At 37.2% G+C, this 18,407-nt stretch overlaps 1 protein-coding gene across 1 annotated transcript in view; it reads right to left on the reverse strand.

Annotated features, from left to right (window-relative positions):
* LOC308430871 (uncharacterized protein) overlaps positions 1 to 18,407 on the reverse strand; it is a gene marked incomplete at both ends in the record, with an annotated part of 216,021 nt that overhangs the window by 59,582 nt on the left and 138,032 nt on the right. Inside the window, 11 exon segments of the mRNA XM_080930149.1 lie at positions 6,769 to 6,831; positions 8,324 to 8,359; positions 11,188 to 11,360; positions 11,491 to 11,549; positions 11,638 to 11,759; positions 12,809 to 12,874; positions 14,833 to 14,868; positions 15,966 to 16,138; positions 16,267 to 16,325; positions 16,421 to 16,542; positions 17,227 to 17,292. Of these exon segments, the coding sequence (XP_080786275.1) occupies positions 6,769 to 6,831; positions 8,324 to 8,359; positions 11,188 to 11,360; positions 11,491 to 11,549; positions 11,638 to 11,759; positions 12,809 to 12,874; positions 14,833 to 14,868; positions 15,966 to 16,138; positions 16,267 to 16,325; positions 16,421 to 16,542; positions 17,227 to 17,292 (975 nt within the window).

An 18,407-nucleotide genomic window follows, 5' to 3' on the forward strand; every position in this document is an offset into this window, starting at 1 on the left:
ATGGCACAGCTGAAAGCTCTAGAACAAAAAGAAGTAGATACACTCTAAAGGAGTTGACAGCAGGAAATAATCAAATCAGTGCTGAAATCAACCAAGTAGAAACAAAAAGAAGTATTCAAAGAATTGACAAAAGCAGTTTCTCTGTCTATGAGAAAATCAACAAGATGGATAAACCGTGAACCAGACTAACTAGAGGGTACAGGGAGAGTATCTAAATTAACAAAATCAGACATGAAAGGGGAGACATAACAACAGAAACAGAGGAAATTCAAGAAATCATCAGATCCTACTACAAAAGCCTGTACTAAGCAAAACTGGAAAATCTAGAGGAAATGGACAATTTTCTAGAAAGATACCAGATACCAAATTAAATCAGGATCAGATAAACCATTTAAACCATCGCATAACTCCCAAAGAAATAGAAGCAGTCATCAAAAGTCTCCAAAGCAAAAAAAAAAAAAAAAAAAAAAAAAAAAAAAAAAGCCCAGGACCAGATGGGTTCAGTGTAAAATTTTATCAGACTTTCATAGAAGACCTCATATCAATACTTTCCAAACTATTCCACCAAATAGAAACAGAAGGAACACTACCCAACTCATTTTTTTTTGCAGCCACTATTATGCTCATACCTAAACCACACTGAATCTACAGATTCTATGCAATCTCCACCAAAATTCCAAGTCAATTCTTCATAGAGTTAGAAAGGGCAATATGCAAATTTATCTGGAATAACAAAAATCCTAAGATAGCAAAAATCTATTATTAACAATAAAAAAACTTTTGGGAGACTCACTATCCCTGACCTCAAGTTATACTACAAAGCAATTGTTATAAAAACTGCATGGTATTGTTACAGAAATAGGCAGGTAGATGAATGAAACAGAATTGAAGATGCAGAAATGAACCCACACATTTGGTCACTTGTTCTTTGACAAAGGAGCTAAAAACATTTTACAGAAAAATGGAAAAGGGCAACCTCTTCAACAATTGGTGCTAGTTCAACTGGCATTCAGCATGCAGAATAATGCAAATTGATTTTTACTTGTCTAATTTCACAAAGCTTAAGTGCACGTGAATCAAAGATCTCTACATGAAACCAGGTACACTAAACTATTAGAAGAGAAATTGGGCAAGAGCTTATAACACATAGGCACAGGGGAAAATTTCCAGAACAGAACACCAGTGGCTTATGCTCTAAAATCAAGAATCGACAAATGGGACCTCATGAAATTGCAAAGCTTCTGTAAGGCTAAGGACACTCTCAAGAAGACAAAACATCATCCAACAGATTGGGAAAGATTTACCAATCCTACATCTGATAGAGGGCTAGTATCCAATATATACAAAGAAGTCATAAAATTAGTCTACAGAGAATCAAACAATTCTATTAAAAATAGGATACAGAGCTAAACAGAATACCAGATGGCTCAAAAGCACCTAAAGAAATGCTTAACATCTCTAGTCATTAGGAAAATAAAAATTGAAAGATCCCTGAGATTTCACCTCACACCAGTCAAAATGGCTAAGATCAAATATTCCTATGACAGCTGATGCTGATAAGGATGTGGAGAAAGAGGAACACTCCTTCACTGTTGGTAGGGTTTTAAGCTGTTACAACCACTTTGGAAAGCAGTTTGGTGGTTTTACAGAAAAGTGGATATAGTACTACCTGAAGACCCAGCTATTCCACTCCTGAGCATATACCCTAAAAATGCTCTAACATATAACAAGGACACATGTTTCACCATGTTTAGAGCAGTCTTATTTATAATAGCCAGAAGCTGGAAAGAACCCAGAAGTCCTTCAACAGAGAAATGGATACAGAAAATGTGGTACATTTACACAATGGAATACTACTCAGCTATTAGAAACAATGACTTCATGTTGCCACAAACTCTAACCTCTGCCCTCTTACTCAAGGACCAGCTGGATCCAGGTGGGATTTATTGGTGTTAACAAGCTATGAACATTAAGGATTTTACAGGTTTAATATCTCATATAGAAGGGCAGTTTGTGTCTTTGTCTATTTGATGTAATCTTGTGTAGAGAATTTGTGGATTGAGAATATATAAGCCTGTATGAAAAGCCAAAACAACAACAACAACAACAACAACAACAACAACAACAACAACAACAAAAACCTAGCGACTTCATGAAATTCATAGGCAAATGGATGGAACTAGAGACTATCATCCTGAGTGAGATAACCCAGGTACAAAAGAACACCCATGTTATACATTCATTGATAAGCAGATACTAGCCCCAAAAACTCTGAACACCCAAGAAACAATTCAGACCTTATGAAGCCCAAAAGAAGGAAGGCCAAAATGGGGATGCTTTGGTCTTCCTTACAAGGGAGAACAACACAGTCAAGGAAGGAAATATGCAACAGGCATTGAAAAAAAGATTATTCAGAGGCTGCTTCATCTGGGGATCCATCCCATATGCAGCCACCAAACACAAGCACTATTGCTTATGCCAAGAGGTACTTACTAGATGAAACTAGATATAGATGCCTCCTCAGGGGCTCTGCCAGAGTCCTAGAGACACAGCTGCCCATGTTTGCAGCTAACCATCAGACTGAACACAGAGACACCAATGAAGGTGCTAAAGAAAGGACTGAAGGATCTGGAAGGGGATGCAACTTCTTGGGCAGAACATTATCAACCAACCAAACCTTCCACAATTTTCAACCATTGAGCATACACCGAGAGACCTATGGCTTCAGTTCCATATGTAACTGAAGATAGCAGTGTCTCAGATCAATGTGAGAAGAGGTCTTTGGTCCAGGGAGGGCATGTTTTATCAATGTAGGGGAATCCAAGGCAATGGGTTGGAGAGGGTGATTAGTAGCAAGTGCGCCTTCATGAAGACAAGGGGAGATGAGAGCAGGGTAGGGAAAGGGAATAACATTTCAAATGTTAGTACAGAGACTATCTAATAAAGTAATGGAAAAAGAGGTACCACTAAGGGCTTATCTGGCATCACACTGGTGTCTTAGTATCTACCAATGTACTCACCCAAGGTACAACTTTAATATTTCATCTCTATGACACACCTATTCACCTTTCTGAATGTTCCTAACATACTTTTTGTGTACTTCCACATCATGACCATACCTTCACTCATCCATGCTATCTATCACCCTACAATACACATAAGGTATAATATCTAAAGGATTTTTTCTATGGTGAACTTTAGAGAAATGGTCTGATAAGAAAATATTACTTGGACTACTCCATCACTACTACAACTCACAAATTTTGAGTAGTTTCAGTGTCTGGTTTGAATCATTTCAGTTTCTGATTTTTCATTTAATGCCATTTAAGTCTGGATTCTTGTAACATTTTAGGTTTGGGTGATCATCCATCTAGACCTACCATCATGTTTTATGAAGTCTGGATAAGAAATATAAGGTTATATCAGAAGATGAAATACATGCTCCATGAGAGCCAAATTTATTTCAACTCTCATAGTATTTTACACTTTGCTAGGTCAATAATCCACCATTGTTGGAATCATTTCTAGTAATACTTTATGTATTACTTAGCTGAATCTCTTCTTGTAATGAGAGATTTACATTAGTTTGAAAAATTTCTAGACTACACAAAGTTGGAAAATCTGGAGCAAATGGATAAATTCCTAGACAGATACAAGATCCTAAAGTTAAACCAGGACCAAGTAAACCATCTGAATAACCCTATAACACCTAAAGAAATAGAAGAAGTCATCAAAACCTCCCAACCAAAAAAAGCCCAGGTCCAGACAGATTCAGTCCAGAATTTTATCAGACATTTATTGTGGACACAACACTAATAATCTCCAAACTATTCCACAAGATAGAATCATATGGAATACTACCTAACTCATTTTTTGAGGCTACAATAACCCTCGTTCCTAAACCACACAAAGACCCTACAAGGAAAGAGAACTTCAGACCAATCTCACTTATGAACATTGATGCAAAAATACTCAACAAAATCCTTGCAAACTGAATCCAAGAACACATCAAAATGATCATTCATCATGACCAAGTAGGCTTCATCCCTGGGATGCAGAGATGGTTTAATAAAAGGAAATCCATCAATGTAATCCACCACATAAACAAACTCAAAGAACAAAATCACATGGTCATCTCACTAGATGCTGAGAAAGCATTTGACAAAATCCAACACCCCTTCATGTTAAAAGTCCTGGAAAGAACAGGAATCCAAGGTCAATATCTAAACATAATAAAAGCAATATACAGCAAACAAACAGCCAACATCAAACTTAATGGTGGGAAACTTGAAGCAATCCCACTAATATCAGGGACTCAACAGGGCTGCCCACTCTCCCCCTACCTGGAAGTCCTGGCTGGAGCAATTAGACAGCAAAAGAAGATCAAGGGGATACAAATCAGAAGGGAAGAAGTAAAAACATCACTCTTTGCAGATGACATGATAGTGTACTTAAGTGATCCCACAAATTCCAACAGAGAACTCCTACAGCTGATAAACAAGTTCAGCAAAGTGGCTGGATACCAAATTAACTCAAACAAATCAGTAGCCTTCCTATATTCAAAGGACAAACATGTGGAGAAAGAAATTAGGAAAAAGGTACCCTTCACAATCGTAACAAAAACTATGAAATACCTTGTTGTGACTCTAACTAAGCAAGTAAAGGACCTGTATGACAAGAACTTCAAACCCCTAAAGAAGAAAATCAAGGAAGATCTCAGAAAATTGAAAGATCTCCCATGCTCATGGATTGGAAGGATCAACACTCTAAAAATGGCCATCCTACTAAAAGCAATCTACAGATTCAATGCAATCCCCATCAATATTCCAACCCAGGTCTTCATTAAGTTGGAAAGATCAATGTGCAATTTCATCTGGAACAACAAAAGACATAGAATAGCGAAATCCATCCTCAAAAACAAGAAAACATCTGCGGGAATCAGTATCCCTGAACTAAAGCTATATTACAAGGCAATTGTGCTGAAAACTGCATGGTACTTTTACAGAAATAGGCATGTGGATCAATGGAATAGAATAAAAGATCCAGAAATGAGCCCTCATGTATATGGTCACCTGATTTTTGACAAAGGAGCCCTAAACATTCAATGGAAAAAGGACAGCCTATTCAACAAGTGGTGTTGGACCAAGTGGCACACAACATGCAAAAGAATGAAAATGGACCCTTTCTTATCTCCTTGTACAAAGCTCAAGTGTAAGTGGATCAAAGATCTCCACATTAAACCAGATACACTGAAACTATCAGATGATAAAGTAGGGAAAACCTTAGAACACATAGGCACAGAAGACAATTTTCTGAACAAAACACCAATGGCTCAAACTCTAAGGTCAAAGATTAACAAATGGTACTTAATGAGATTGCAAAGTTTCTGTAAGGCTAAGGACATTGTTAAGAAAACAAAACGACAGCCAACAGAATGGGAAAAGATCTTTACCAACTCCACATCAGATAGAGGTCTAATATCCAAGGTATACAAAAAACTCAAAAAGCTAGACACCAGAGTATCAAATAGCCTTATTAAAAAATGGGGTACAGAGCTAAACAAAACGTTCTAAATTGAGGAATAAGGAATGACTGAGAAACATCTAAGGAAGTGCTCAACATCCTTAGCCATCAGGGAAATGCAAATCAAAACAACCCTGAGATTCCACCTCACACCAGTCAGATTGGCCAAGATCCAAAACTCAGATGACAGCAGATGCTGGTGAGGTTGTGGAGAAAGAGGAACACTTGTCCACTGTTGTTGGTGTTGTAAACTGATACAACCACTCTGGAAATCAGTCTGATGATTTCTCAGAAAATTGGACATAGTACTACCTGAAGATCCAGCTATTCCACTTCTGGGCATATACCCCAGAGACACTCCAATATACAAGAAAGATACATGCACCACAATGTTCATAGCAGCTCTATTTATAATAGCTAGAAGCTGGAAAGAACCCAGATGTCCTTCAGTAGATGAATGGATATAAAAATTGTGGTACATTTACACAATGGAGTACTACTCAGCCTTCAGAAACAATGACTTAACCAAATTCTTAAGAAAATGGTTGCATCTAGAGAATATCATCCTGAGTGAGATAACCCAGTCACAATAGAACAGACATAATATGCAGTCACTAATATTGGGATGCTAACCCCAGAGGCTCGGAGTGCCCCAGAAACAACTCACAGACTGTGTGAAGTTCAAGAAAAAAAACAAAACAAAAGAAAGAAACAAACAAACAAAAAACTGTCATGCTCAATCCTTACACACCCAGAAAACGTTGACTAATTCCAGTTTACATCCTGTTTTACATGTACTTTTTGCTCATTGTAACTAGTAAGACCTTGATGCAGAGTATCAAACCTTAAAAAAAAGAAAAAAAAAAAGCCAAGCACTGACACAATTGTATCTGTATACATTTATGCAAAAATGTTTAAAATTTATTTTTTATCTTTGTTTTTTAAAATAAAATTTAAAAAAACAGAACAAAAGAAAAGTTTCTAGAATGATTTTACTTTTTCTATCATGTGAGCTGATAACTGAAGCTACTTCCTCATTGTACTGTAAATATCAGTTTTGCTTCCAGTACTCATGGTTGTGTGAGGCTGTGCAACTGATTAATTTGCTACTGTAATCTTTGTGTCTGTAATGATGTTTATGACACTAGGTTCCCCATCAACTTGTGTGTAGGTCTCATATAGAAGTGAGGTGTTGGAGGTGTGAGAAAAGGAATCTTATAAAGATATAAATAGATTTTTTAGTACCTGTGGTGGTTTCTGTTTCTACAAATATTGATGAATAAGGCATCAGAGTGGTTGTTTCAGGATCTGTAAAAAGGAATATTCGGGACAGACAAATTCCCATATAGTTAGAGATGCTGGTGCAGCCGTAGTCTAAGGAAGATAAAAACAAACATGTGTAGGTAGATAATACACAAAAGAAATTGAAATCACAGTGGTTGGTGGTAGTGCTGAAAAAAACCTGTGAGTGAAAGTAACTCATATAATAACAGTGGTTGGCTGGAGAATGGCTGATAAAGGAGAACAAATTAATTGGAAGACAATAATTATATTGCTAAATAAATAAATAGAAAGAAAAATGGATGGATAATAATTTAAGGAGTGGAAGTAACAAAGGAAGGAAGGATAAAAACATGAAATGAACACAATGACTGGTAGAGTGAGTGCACAAATGGATGGGTTTTAGGATAAACATTTGAATTAATGGGTAGGTAAATAGGTAGGTGGATGTTGGTGTCTAGGCAAGATGGTAAATAGTTTCATGATTGAATGGTGGGTGGATAGCCAAATGCATAAGTGATGAATGAATGGATACATGTACATATGGCTAGGTAGATGCACAAACAAAAGACAGAGAAAAGAAATGAATGCAAGAGAGATCAGTAGATGATTGAATGTATGTAATAAATAGTTAGATGAATTGACACACACATGTACACACACACACACACACACACACACACACACACACACACACATACATATATACATACTTAATACATGGGTGGGTGGTTGTACAGTAGGTTGGTATACAGTGGATAGACAGTTATCTAGGAAAGATGATAGATGACTGGGTAGGATTGCTCTCTGTCTCTGTCTCTGTCTCTGTCTCTCTCCCCCCCTCCTCTCTGTCTGTCTCTCTCTCTGTGTGTGTGTGTGTGTGTGTGTAAGGGGGAAATATCAAAGAGACAAAGAACAACCTAGCAAATGAGGAGAAGTACAGAAGTATGAGTAAGTGCATGAATTCTAGATAGCTAAAGGGCTAGAAAAATGAGTAGAAAAGTAATGATAGAAGAAATACAGAAATACGGTAGAAAAAAAGGAAAATATATTAATGGTTGGATGGATAGATGACTGAAAATATGGTTCTGGAAGAAAAGTAACTAGCAAATAATAGAATAGAAAACTGAAAAGACAGATGAGTAGAATACTGGATGAATGGACCATTTTTATCAAAATCTCTTGTAACTAACAGAATTTGCTACATAATAATGAAGCCTCTACTATATTTATAATAGTGTTTGTTTTAGGTGACATAACTACAGTCTCTGCATTAATTCAGCTTTCTTATGCAAACCCATAGGAAATTTAAAATTTATTCTTTCGATTCAGAGGATAGAAAACAATTCAGAAATAGAACACTGGAACTTCAGTTCCAAAAATAGGTCAACAGCTCTGCATCTTCCTTTCACTGAGAGTTTGCTCCTTCTTGGAAAATTGGCTGTTTTGGACAAGCCTCCCTTAAAAATCAGGAGAAAAACATGAACCAAGATGTAGGACAGGCTAAACTGATACATACGTGTGGTTGGTTCTTCTGTACCAGTTTCACTGTATCCTAGAAAAAAAACAATAACAACAACAAAACACGTAAGGAAAACATGATGCATAACCCTTAGCATGATGCATTAGTTCATATGGAAACAATGTAGATGTTTATCATTTTATACAATGACTGTGCATGAATAGTCTGACTTAACTGACATTAGGCAGCATTTTCTGGTGTTTCAATCTTATTTAAACTCCAATTATGCACCCTCCCAAGTGAGTCTATATGCTTTATTTCCACATATCTCTCTTGCCATACTTATATGCATCCACATATACACTCATCTTTTCCTCTTTCTATATATTCATCTCGCACATGGGATGTTATTATGTGTCACACTGCATTTCTATTTGAAGAACAAAGAACTGAACTAAGCCCTCCATACTTCACCACAGTTTAGACTGGAACAAATTGCACACATAACTTATTCATTCCTAGTGTCAACCGTAACATCTGTATTATATTGAATACTGAATCATAATGGATATTTAGAAAATGTTGAGTATGTTTTCTGGTCTTATATCATTGTGACATACAAACTAAAATTTCCTGAAGGGAGAAAAACCACAATTGAGAAAATGCTTCTGTATGCGGCAGGATCAATCTGTGATAAGCTAAGCATAGCAGATAGTCCTCTTGGAGATGGTCCACTGCTTTTGCATGGTCTGCAATGGGTGAGCTCTGTGAGGCAAGGTCCCAAAGAGACTTCATCTCAGGATTGGTTGTTGCAGGTGATATGCTATTCATGTCATTATTAAATTAAAATAATAATCCCAGGGTATTAGCTTCCCCTATTGACTAGATTTCCTGCAGATTAAGATAAAGATGAACTTTTGTGAATTTATGTTGTATAAAAAATTAATGGTTTTATAGAATTCTTTATTTGATCTTAGGAAGGAAGTCTTAAGAGATGGTTTTAGTTACTTTGATAGAAAGATATAATGAAGTTAGAATCAAGAATAGGATGTGCCCCCTTGTCATAATAGTAAGTAAAGGCTGCAAAATGAGAAATACAACAAGCTTTCAAAATTTACTAAAGTGTGATATAGGCTTGGGACAAATTTGTATTCAAGGGAAAACATTCAGATCCAAGAATGAAGCCACAGGTGTACAGTATGAAAAGACAAGGCTGTGCAAAACTGTTGCCTTGAGCTTACAATGAGCATACAGAATGAAACACTACTTTGAACTTAATATTAACATCCTTTTGTAACTCCAATTTTTTATAATATTTTATCTATAGGTAATTTTCTAAGAAATTTGCCTATTAAAAAGGCCAGAAGAAAAAAAAAAGAATTGTGTGGTATGGTCATGGCTTGGAGGGCTCTGCTCCATTCATCTATCCATGCATCTATCCATCCATGCATCCATCCATCCATCCATCCATCTTCCATCCATCCATTTATCCATCCATCCATCCATCCATCCATTCATTCATCTATCCATCCATTCATGCACATGTATATCTATATGTATTTTTTAATATTTACACATGTGGGTATATATGTATATATGTAAACATGCATGAATACTCATGGAGTTGATTGACACAAATGACTAAGGCTGGCCAGAGTGTCAGTGTATGAATATAAATGAATCTGTGCAGATTTGCCTGTGTAAAGGATCGTAATTGTTTTCCTTTTCTTCCTCTCTGGTTCACAAAGAATCAACCACACAGGCCAGTGAAGGGCTTCTAGCTGCCTCGCCAGAAAAAGGAGCATTAACAATAAATCTTCTACCTAATCCCCTGCTGCTAAGCAAAGTCAGTCACTTTGCCACCAGTATAACTAAGAATCAAAGAGAGCAAAAATTAATAGTAAGCAACATTTACATACATAAAGCAAAGTTCTCCCCCTCCACCATTACCAACAACACTCTGCTCATTTGGATAACTTCCAGAGAAGATCCATGCCTGGGCAGGAATCTGGCACATAAAATTTGACTGTAAGGCATCCTCTTAGTGTAGGTAAAGAAGGGCCCAGCCAACTGTGGGATGTGCCATTCCTGCTCTTGGTTCTATAATAAAGAGGCTGAGCAAGCCAAAGAAAGCAAACCAATAAGCAGCACCCCTCCACAGACCCTGCATCAGCTCTTGTTTCTAGGATCCTTGTATATTTGACTTATTTTTTCTTACTTTCTTCAGTGATGAACAATGCTGTGGTCATGGATGCCGAACAAGCCTTTCCCTCCCCAACTTGCTTTTTGGTGTTGGTATTCATCACAGCAAACAGAAAGCATAACTAACTGAGTAAGCAATACAATATGAATTTAAAATGTGTAAGTTATTAGAGAGAAAAATCCTATGGGAGTCCTTGCAATGGCCAAATTAAATAACTCGAAACATTAGAACTCATATCCAGATAAATTTATGTTGAATTGAGCAGGTCCTTTTACCTACATATGTTTTAGTTTCTCTCCCGTTATAATGAGGGTAAACACCATCATACTGATTGTGACCTGATAAGACAGTGAATCACAAAGAAGACAAGGCTATGGAAATTATTTTATGGGTTTTGGAGATTTGATTACATATAGAGTATTGCTCCACCCTGATTCCTGATAGCTCTATGCTGTAGATGTGGTTCTTGAACTGTAAATGATATAGAAAGCAAGACCATAAGCTGTATTTATATCTGTCTTCTTCCTGACTTGGGACACAGTGTAACTAGTAATATCTACTTTCCTGCCATGGTATTTGTGGAGTCTTCAGAAATTTTTGAAAGAAGACTCTAAGAACATGGATGCGACTGATATAGAAAAAGACCACTGATATTGAAAGAATAGAAAAATTAAAAATGGCTGAATACACCACATAGAAAGACACAGACTGTGCTCACCGTTCACATAGAGGCTATCTTTGTCCAATGTATAGTTGCCCAGTTGAGTAAATCCATGGGTCAGGTGACTCAGCTCTGAATACAGCTCCTGTGTGTGCAGCCCAGGATGTGCAGAGTCATGTTGGTAGGAGCAAATGACATTCACACTAGTTGAGTTTTGATTCTTCTCAGGCCTAAAAATGGTAATATGTACAGACTCTAGGCATATCCTAATGTGTATGAGAGTCCCAAGGAAAGAGGAAATAGCAAAAGGATCAACACAGGTATAGTACTTTCTAAGAAATGTTAAGGAAGTGGCCTCACCTTAGGGAGGCCAGTTTGCAGCTTGAGTGGAAGGAGATATTCTGGAACAATGGTCTAAGCTATGGAGAAAAGAGAAAGGGAAAATAATTAAATGAAGGGTGCACATAAAGTTAGTTGAATAAGGATTTTCCTGAATGAAGGTCTCACCATGTGCTGTAGAGCACTCTCAGTAGAGTTGAACATGGCTGAGCTATAGTTCATTTCTGCTGAATATGGAAGATTAGAGATGGTGAAGTTGATTGTGAAGGTCTTCAGATGATGCCCTCTAGCTATAGGGAGACAGAAAGGAAGTTGTCTGTAACAGCGTTCACCAGATACTATACTAGATTCTAATGCTCACCAACATATGTCTCCTAGTATACCACCACTTGTCACTGCACATATCCAGGTCAGAGCTGAATATCTTCTCTCCCTGCCACACCAATTTTCCTTTCTGAATGTTCCTCACATGTGCTATTTCATTCTTCACAATACATTAGGCTATATCTTCTAATATCCAGGCTTTTAACCTACCTGAATCACTGCATGTCCTGTCTAAATATATTTTTGTATGATAAATGCCAGGAAAGTATTTATGAAATGAAAAGTCTTCTAGGACATCACAAGTGCTCTTTTAACCTATGTATCCCTTTGGAGTTTCAGGGTCAAGTTCAGCTTTCTTGACTTGACATACAAGACTCCTTTAGAGTGTGTGTGTGTGTGTGTGTGTGTGTGTGTGTGTGTGTGTGTGTGTGTGTGTGAGGGAGGGAGAGAGAGAGAGAGAGAGAGAGAGAGAGAGAGAGAGAGAGAGAGAGAATCATATTTAGTAAGTCATCAATTCCTGTCTATCATTATGGTCCTTTCAGTTCTGGGGTTGACATGGTGAGTCATTGCTGAATTCTGGGCTTCATGCTTCAAGTAAACTACATACCTCAAGTTCCTTATTTAGTCTTGATGGCCACTGAGCACACACTGTTGTAATCTCCTTTCATAGCATCAAATCAGGACAATTTATCTATTATTTCTATTTACCATAGGATATTTCATTCAGGTGGAGCTTTCTACAGAAGGACACTATACTCACTTCTCTTGGTTAGGTCAGGTGCCTCTTACTTCACAAGAATCTTTCAATGAAGTTTCAAGGTCTATTCATCTCAGAAGGCTCTTAGCTGCATGAGGGCAGGCATCTGATTGAAATGCTGATCTAATCTTTGCGATTGTAATACTAATCCTGTCACTCAATTTTCACATATTAGGTTGCCAGGATTCATGTCACTCAGATGGTAGAAGTGTGGGACAGAATTTTACATCAAGCATAGAGAGGGGTTTCCAAAAATACCTGTGGTGAATTCCGGCTGCACAGATATCAGTGTAAAAGGCAGGATGGTGGTGCTTGGCTCAGGAGCTGTGGAAAAGGCAATTATTAGTAGTAGACAGAGCCCTCACATGAATCAAGGGAAACTCTTATAGTAGTAGATCAAACCAGACCAAACAATTCACAAGTAGACTATAAAGAAAAGTGATTATGTGATTGGAAAGAAAACTAAGCCTATAAATGAAATTTATTCAAGGCAGTGAAATTTGTGAGCAGTTATTCCTTTGAAGCCAGAAAAGGATGTGATAAATTGATGATAAATGTCTCCAAACATATTTCAAGAGGAACAACACATTAGAAATGGGAGTTATAGGTTGCAGCAAAAATATGTGAACTAATATGATAATTGAATGAGTGAACATGTATATAAATGGGTGAATGGAAAGGGGAGTGAGAGCACAGATGGATGAATAGATTAAAATAAGAATGAAGTAAATGGATGGATGCATATTGTGGAATGAATCAATATGTGCATAAGTGGATGTGGGTAGGGGTGGACACATCATATATGGGTAGATTGTCGGTTAGATACATAGGAAAAAGAAAAAAAGACATTCAAGTAAATGGACTTAAAATAAATAAGTCTGTATATATACATACACACACACACACACACACACACACACACACACACACACACACGCACACACATATATATGAATACTTAATGGATGCTTAGATAATTTAATCTATTTATAAATTGGTAGGGAGGTAGGAGAGTGAAGGGATATGTGTTTTTTGTTGTTAACTATAGGAACATGTAGGTAAACGAATGGATGGAGGAAATGATGAATGAACAGGGAAAGAACAATACTGTGAATGCATGCAGGTTTGATAATAGAGAGAATGAGGAAGTATGAGCAAAGGCAGAAAAGAAGAAAGAAAGAAAATGAAAATTAGATAACAGATTTAACAGGAAATCAGTAGATTGGTTGTAAATGAGGTGTCATATGATTAATTATAAAAATACAAGAATGATTGAAGAAAAAGGTAGGTGATTGGCTTATGGAGTTAAACAGTGTAATATTTTAGCAAAAGAATCTAAAGTTCATAACTTGACAATCAAGTCCCTGCTAAGTCTCTATAGTTTGGGTTATTGTGGACATAAACTAAGGAATTGCTATTCAAAGTGTAGTCCTTACTCCTTATCAAGGAAACTTCTCTGTGTGACCGACAGGAAACATTACAGAAAATCACTACCAATCAAAATGCAGAGCAGTGAAACCCAGTGCCAATGGCAGTGGGTATATTGTTAATACAACTCTTATACCCGAGGCTCTAGAAATATTACAGAAGTGTCAGAAGGAAAGTTTGCAAAAGCCAGAGAACTAGGGAGTTTGCTATGACGCTGTCTTGTCTATTAATGCCAGAATTGACATTCATATACATGACTACATAGATATGAGCTGTACTGGGACAACAGAAATAGACATGCCACAGATGAGGAAAAGCTCATGAAGCCTCAATCCTACACAATGAACTATAGACAAAAGGAATGATTAGAGTGAGAAAAATAGTTTTGCCCAGGGAAGAGCATATGAGTTGTTTATCCCATATAAAACAGTTCTGAAAACATAGATACAAGTCACATTAAAAAGATTGTGCACACTGTATTTAGCAATACATGTGTACATGAACAGACATATATTCAAGTAACGTCAATTAATGAAAAAGTAAGCCATGAATTTGAAAGCAAGCAAAGGAGGTTTATAGAGGGAGGAAAGGAAAAGGAAAAATGTAATTGTATTATAATCTCAAACAGAAAAAAAAATTTTATTTGACATGATCCTTTTTATACATAACATTAACTTATTTAACTTTCTTCCCTTAAACTAAAGCAGTATAGGAAACTCAGAACCCAAGACTGATCTTTCTGTTTCTAAGACCTTGACTGCCTATTGGAGACTAGATCGTGTTTAGGGAAGCTTCCTTTGTAAAAGAGGAGAACACTTTGAACCAAGGCCAAATTAGCATGATTTGATACTTACTTGTAGTAGGTATGTCTGGACCAAGAATGTGATGACCTGAAAATACAAAAGTGAGGCATAAGTGCAAAGTGCAGAATGACTTAATACATCACTCTGTGATTCATGTGTGAGATGGATATGTTTTTCTGAGCATTTGTTAAGTATCTACTAATAGTCTGGGGTTTTTGTTAGATATTACCATGAGGAAAAACTTCCTAATACTTTCTATATATCCAACTCTTTTCTAGGAGCTCTCTAGCATGTTCCCAAAAATAGCCTCTCAAAAGATTCATGTTCATACCTCAGTCCTCCAAGATATAGTCTCATCTGTGCCATTATCTACACACACACACTCACACACACACATACAAGCACACACACATGCACATGCACATACACATGTGTGTGTGTGCTATTTATCTTATCCATTTAAATTTGAAGACCTATTTTACTGAATATAATACACTGTGGTTTACTATAGGTTACATTGGGTGAGGTACAAATGAAACTAGTTCATCAGTGGTGCCAGGGATAAGGTTTGTTTTTCAGTAGAGTTTTGGTAAATGCTGACTTGACAACAAAATTAGGCTCATAAATTGTGAATTTTAAATAGAAAAACCATGCATAGGTCTCTTCAATGGCCAAAAGAAAAGGATGAGATATAAACCCAGGACATCAAGACTTAGATTAGCTATAAACTTCCCTTTTTCTAAGTTTATGATGGCCATTTTCATACCTGGCACTTTAAGTTCTTTTTATTTTTACATTCATATTTTTATTAGATATTCTCTGTATCTACATTTCAGATGTTATCCCCTTCCCTCCAATTCTATTCCCCTCCATTGTCTCCATGAAGGTGCTTTCTCTCATAACTCTGGGCAGCATTGTCTTATGTTACTGGTTTCCAGATGGACTAAACAGTTAATGAGCTAAAAACCAGCATTTAGGTGAGTCCTCTACATAATAATTTCCATAATGTGAGAGACTGCCTTACCCTGTTATGCCTTTTCTGTGTGATTCTTCAGACATTTGAACCAAAAACAAGAAGATGAATAAAATATGGACTACACAAAAACTACCAGAAACATGTGGGAGTATAGAGAAATTAAAGGATACTTAAGGACACCAAATAGCAAATCTCAGATGACACTCACCATTCACATAGAGGCTATGCTCCTCCAGTGTATAGTTTCCCAGCTGGGTGACTCCATGACTCAGATGGCTCAGTTCTGAAAACAGATTCTGTGTGTCTATTCCAGGATGTGCAGGGTCATGCTGGTAGGTACAGGTGGTAACCACACCTGTGAACATTCCATTCTTTTCAGGCCTTAAAGGGAAAGGTATAAAGTTTCAACAGAGGTCCTAATATAGATGGAAACCCCAAGGAAGGAAAAATGTTAGAAAATCAAAAGAAGGGAAAATTATTCTTGGCCAATTATGTGAAAGTAGAATCACCTGAGGGAGGTCAGTCTGCAACTTGAGTTGAAGAAACCATTTTGGAACAAAGGTTCAAGCTATAAATGAAAAAGTAAAAAAGAGAGTAAACAATTGAGTGGAAAATGAAGAACTCAGTCCCAGCAGGCAAGTGGGTTCAGGATGAGGGTCTCACCAGGTATTGTAGGGCGTTCTCAGTGGAGTTGAACATGGCTGACCCACTGATCATGTCTACTGAATATGGAAGGTTGGATATGGTGAAGTTGATTGTGAATGTTTCCAGATTGTCCCACATAGCTGGAAGATGACAAAAGGGTACATTACTACAAATGAGTGTTTACTTGGGACAAGACTGGAATATTTTTCTTCTCAGATGATGTTCTGTGATATGGTCTGTCATTCCTATTCAACACTTACATGGGTACTGAGTCGTAATGTTGTGTGCCAGATACTTTACCCAATGATTTGTCTAACTCCCCTAAACAGAACCTTCTTTAGTTATCACTGATCTTCCTTTAAATCTGTTCTTTATGACCTTCAGCCATCATTGTCTATCCTTTCTGTGATGAGCCTTATTCTTCATGCAAACAAAGGACCAATCAGTGATCAGAATGCACACACTGTTTTTGACAGTGGTCATTGCTGAGTTAATTTACTTTCCATCCACACTTCATTCATTTTCATTCAGTGAGTACCAGTATAGTGGGCATTTTCTCCATAAACCCCTCCTCTCCGTTATGTCATCTGAATCTCCCTGTGAAGTCACCTTTTTGTATCACAAACATCTGTCTTCCTCACAAACATGGTGGTTACATGAGAACAGGCATCTAACTCAATAGCTACTCTGACCTTTTTGCTTATAGTGATGAACCAGACACTGGGATTTTCACATCTTAATCTTCTTAGCTCTTATGTGACAACTGGTGGAATACTGGGACAAAGTGTTTTCATCAAGTATAAGTAAAAGAATTTCTCAGATACCTGTGTTAGGTTCTGGCTGTGGAGGTGTTGTAGGAGAGGGCAAAATGGTGGTGGCTGGCTCTGGAGCTGTGAAAAAGGCATGGCATCAGGCATGGACAGAGCTCTCTGACTGGGCAACCCTTATAGAATTGGTACAAGTCAGACCAAGGAAATGGCAATCATGTGCATAGAAGATTGACAAAAAGTTATGAATTAAATGAATAAGATAGTGAGCATGGTAAAAGGAGAGAGGCATATTAAAGAGGAGAGGTGAATGTGAATGAAGAATATAAAGGGATGATTATAAAGAACAATGAAAGAAAGTAGGGAAAACCTTAGAACACATAGGCACAGGAGAGAATTTTCTGAACCAAACATCAGTGGCTCAAGCTCTAAGGTCAAAGATTAACAAATGGGACTTAATGAGATTGCAAAGTTTCTGTAAGGCTAAGGACATTGTCAAGAAAACAAAACGGCAGCCAACAGAATGGGAAAAGATCTTTACCAACTCCACATCAGATAGAGGCCTAATATCCAAGGTATTCAAAGAACTCCAAAAGCTAGACACCAGAGAATCAAACAACCCTACTAAAAAATGGGGTACAGAGCTAAACAAAACATTCTCAATTGAGGAATATGGAATGGCTGTGAAACATCTAAGGAAGTGCTCAACATCCTTAGCCATCAGGGAAATGCAAATCAAAACAACCCTGAGATTCCACCTCACACCAGTCAGATTGGCCAAGATCCAAAACTCAGATGACAGCAGATGCTGGTGAGGTTGTGGAGAAAGAGGAACACTTCTTCACTGTTGGTGGGGTTGTAAACTGATACAACCACTCTGGAAATCAGTCTGGCGATTCCTCAGAAAATTGGACATAGTACTACCTGAAGATTCAGCTATTCAACTTCTGGGCATATACTCCAGAGACACTTTAATACACAACAAAGATACATGCACCACAATGTTCATAGCGGCTCTATTTATAATAGCCAAAAGCTGGAAAGAACCCAGATGTTTTTCAGTAGATGAATGGATCTAAAAATTGTGGTACATTTACACAGTGGAGTACTACTCATCTATCATAAACAATGACTTAACCAAATTCTTAAGAAAATGTTTGCATCTAGAGAATATCATCCTGAGTGAGATAACCCAGTCACAAAAGAACAGATATAATATGCAGTCACTGATAGTGGGA

The sequence above is a fragment of the Micromys minutus genome (genome assembly GCF_963924665.1).
Source record: "Micromys minutus genome assembly, chromosome: 16".
Classification (NCBI taxonomy): domain Eukaryota; kingdom Metazoa; phylum Chordata; class Mammalia; order Rodentia; family Muridae; genus Micromys; species Micromys minutus.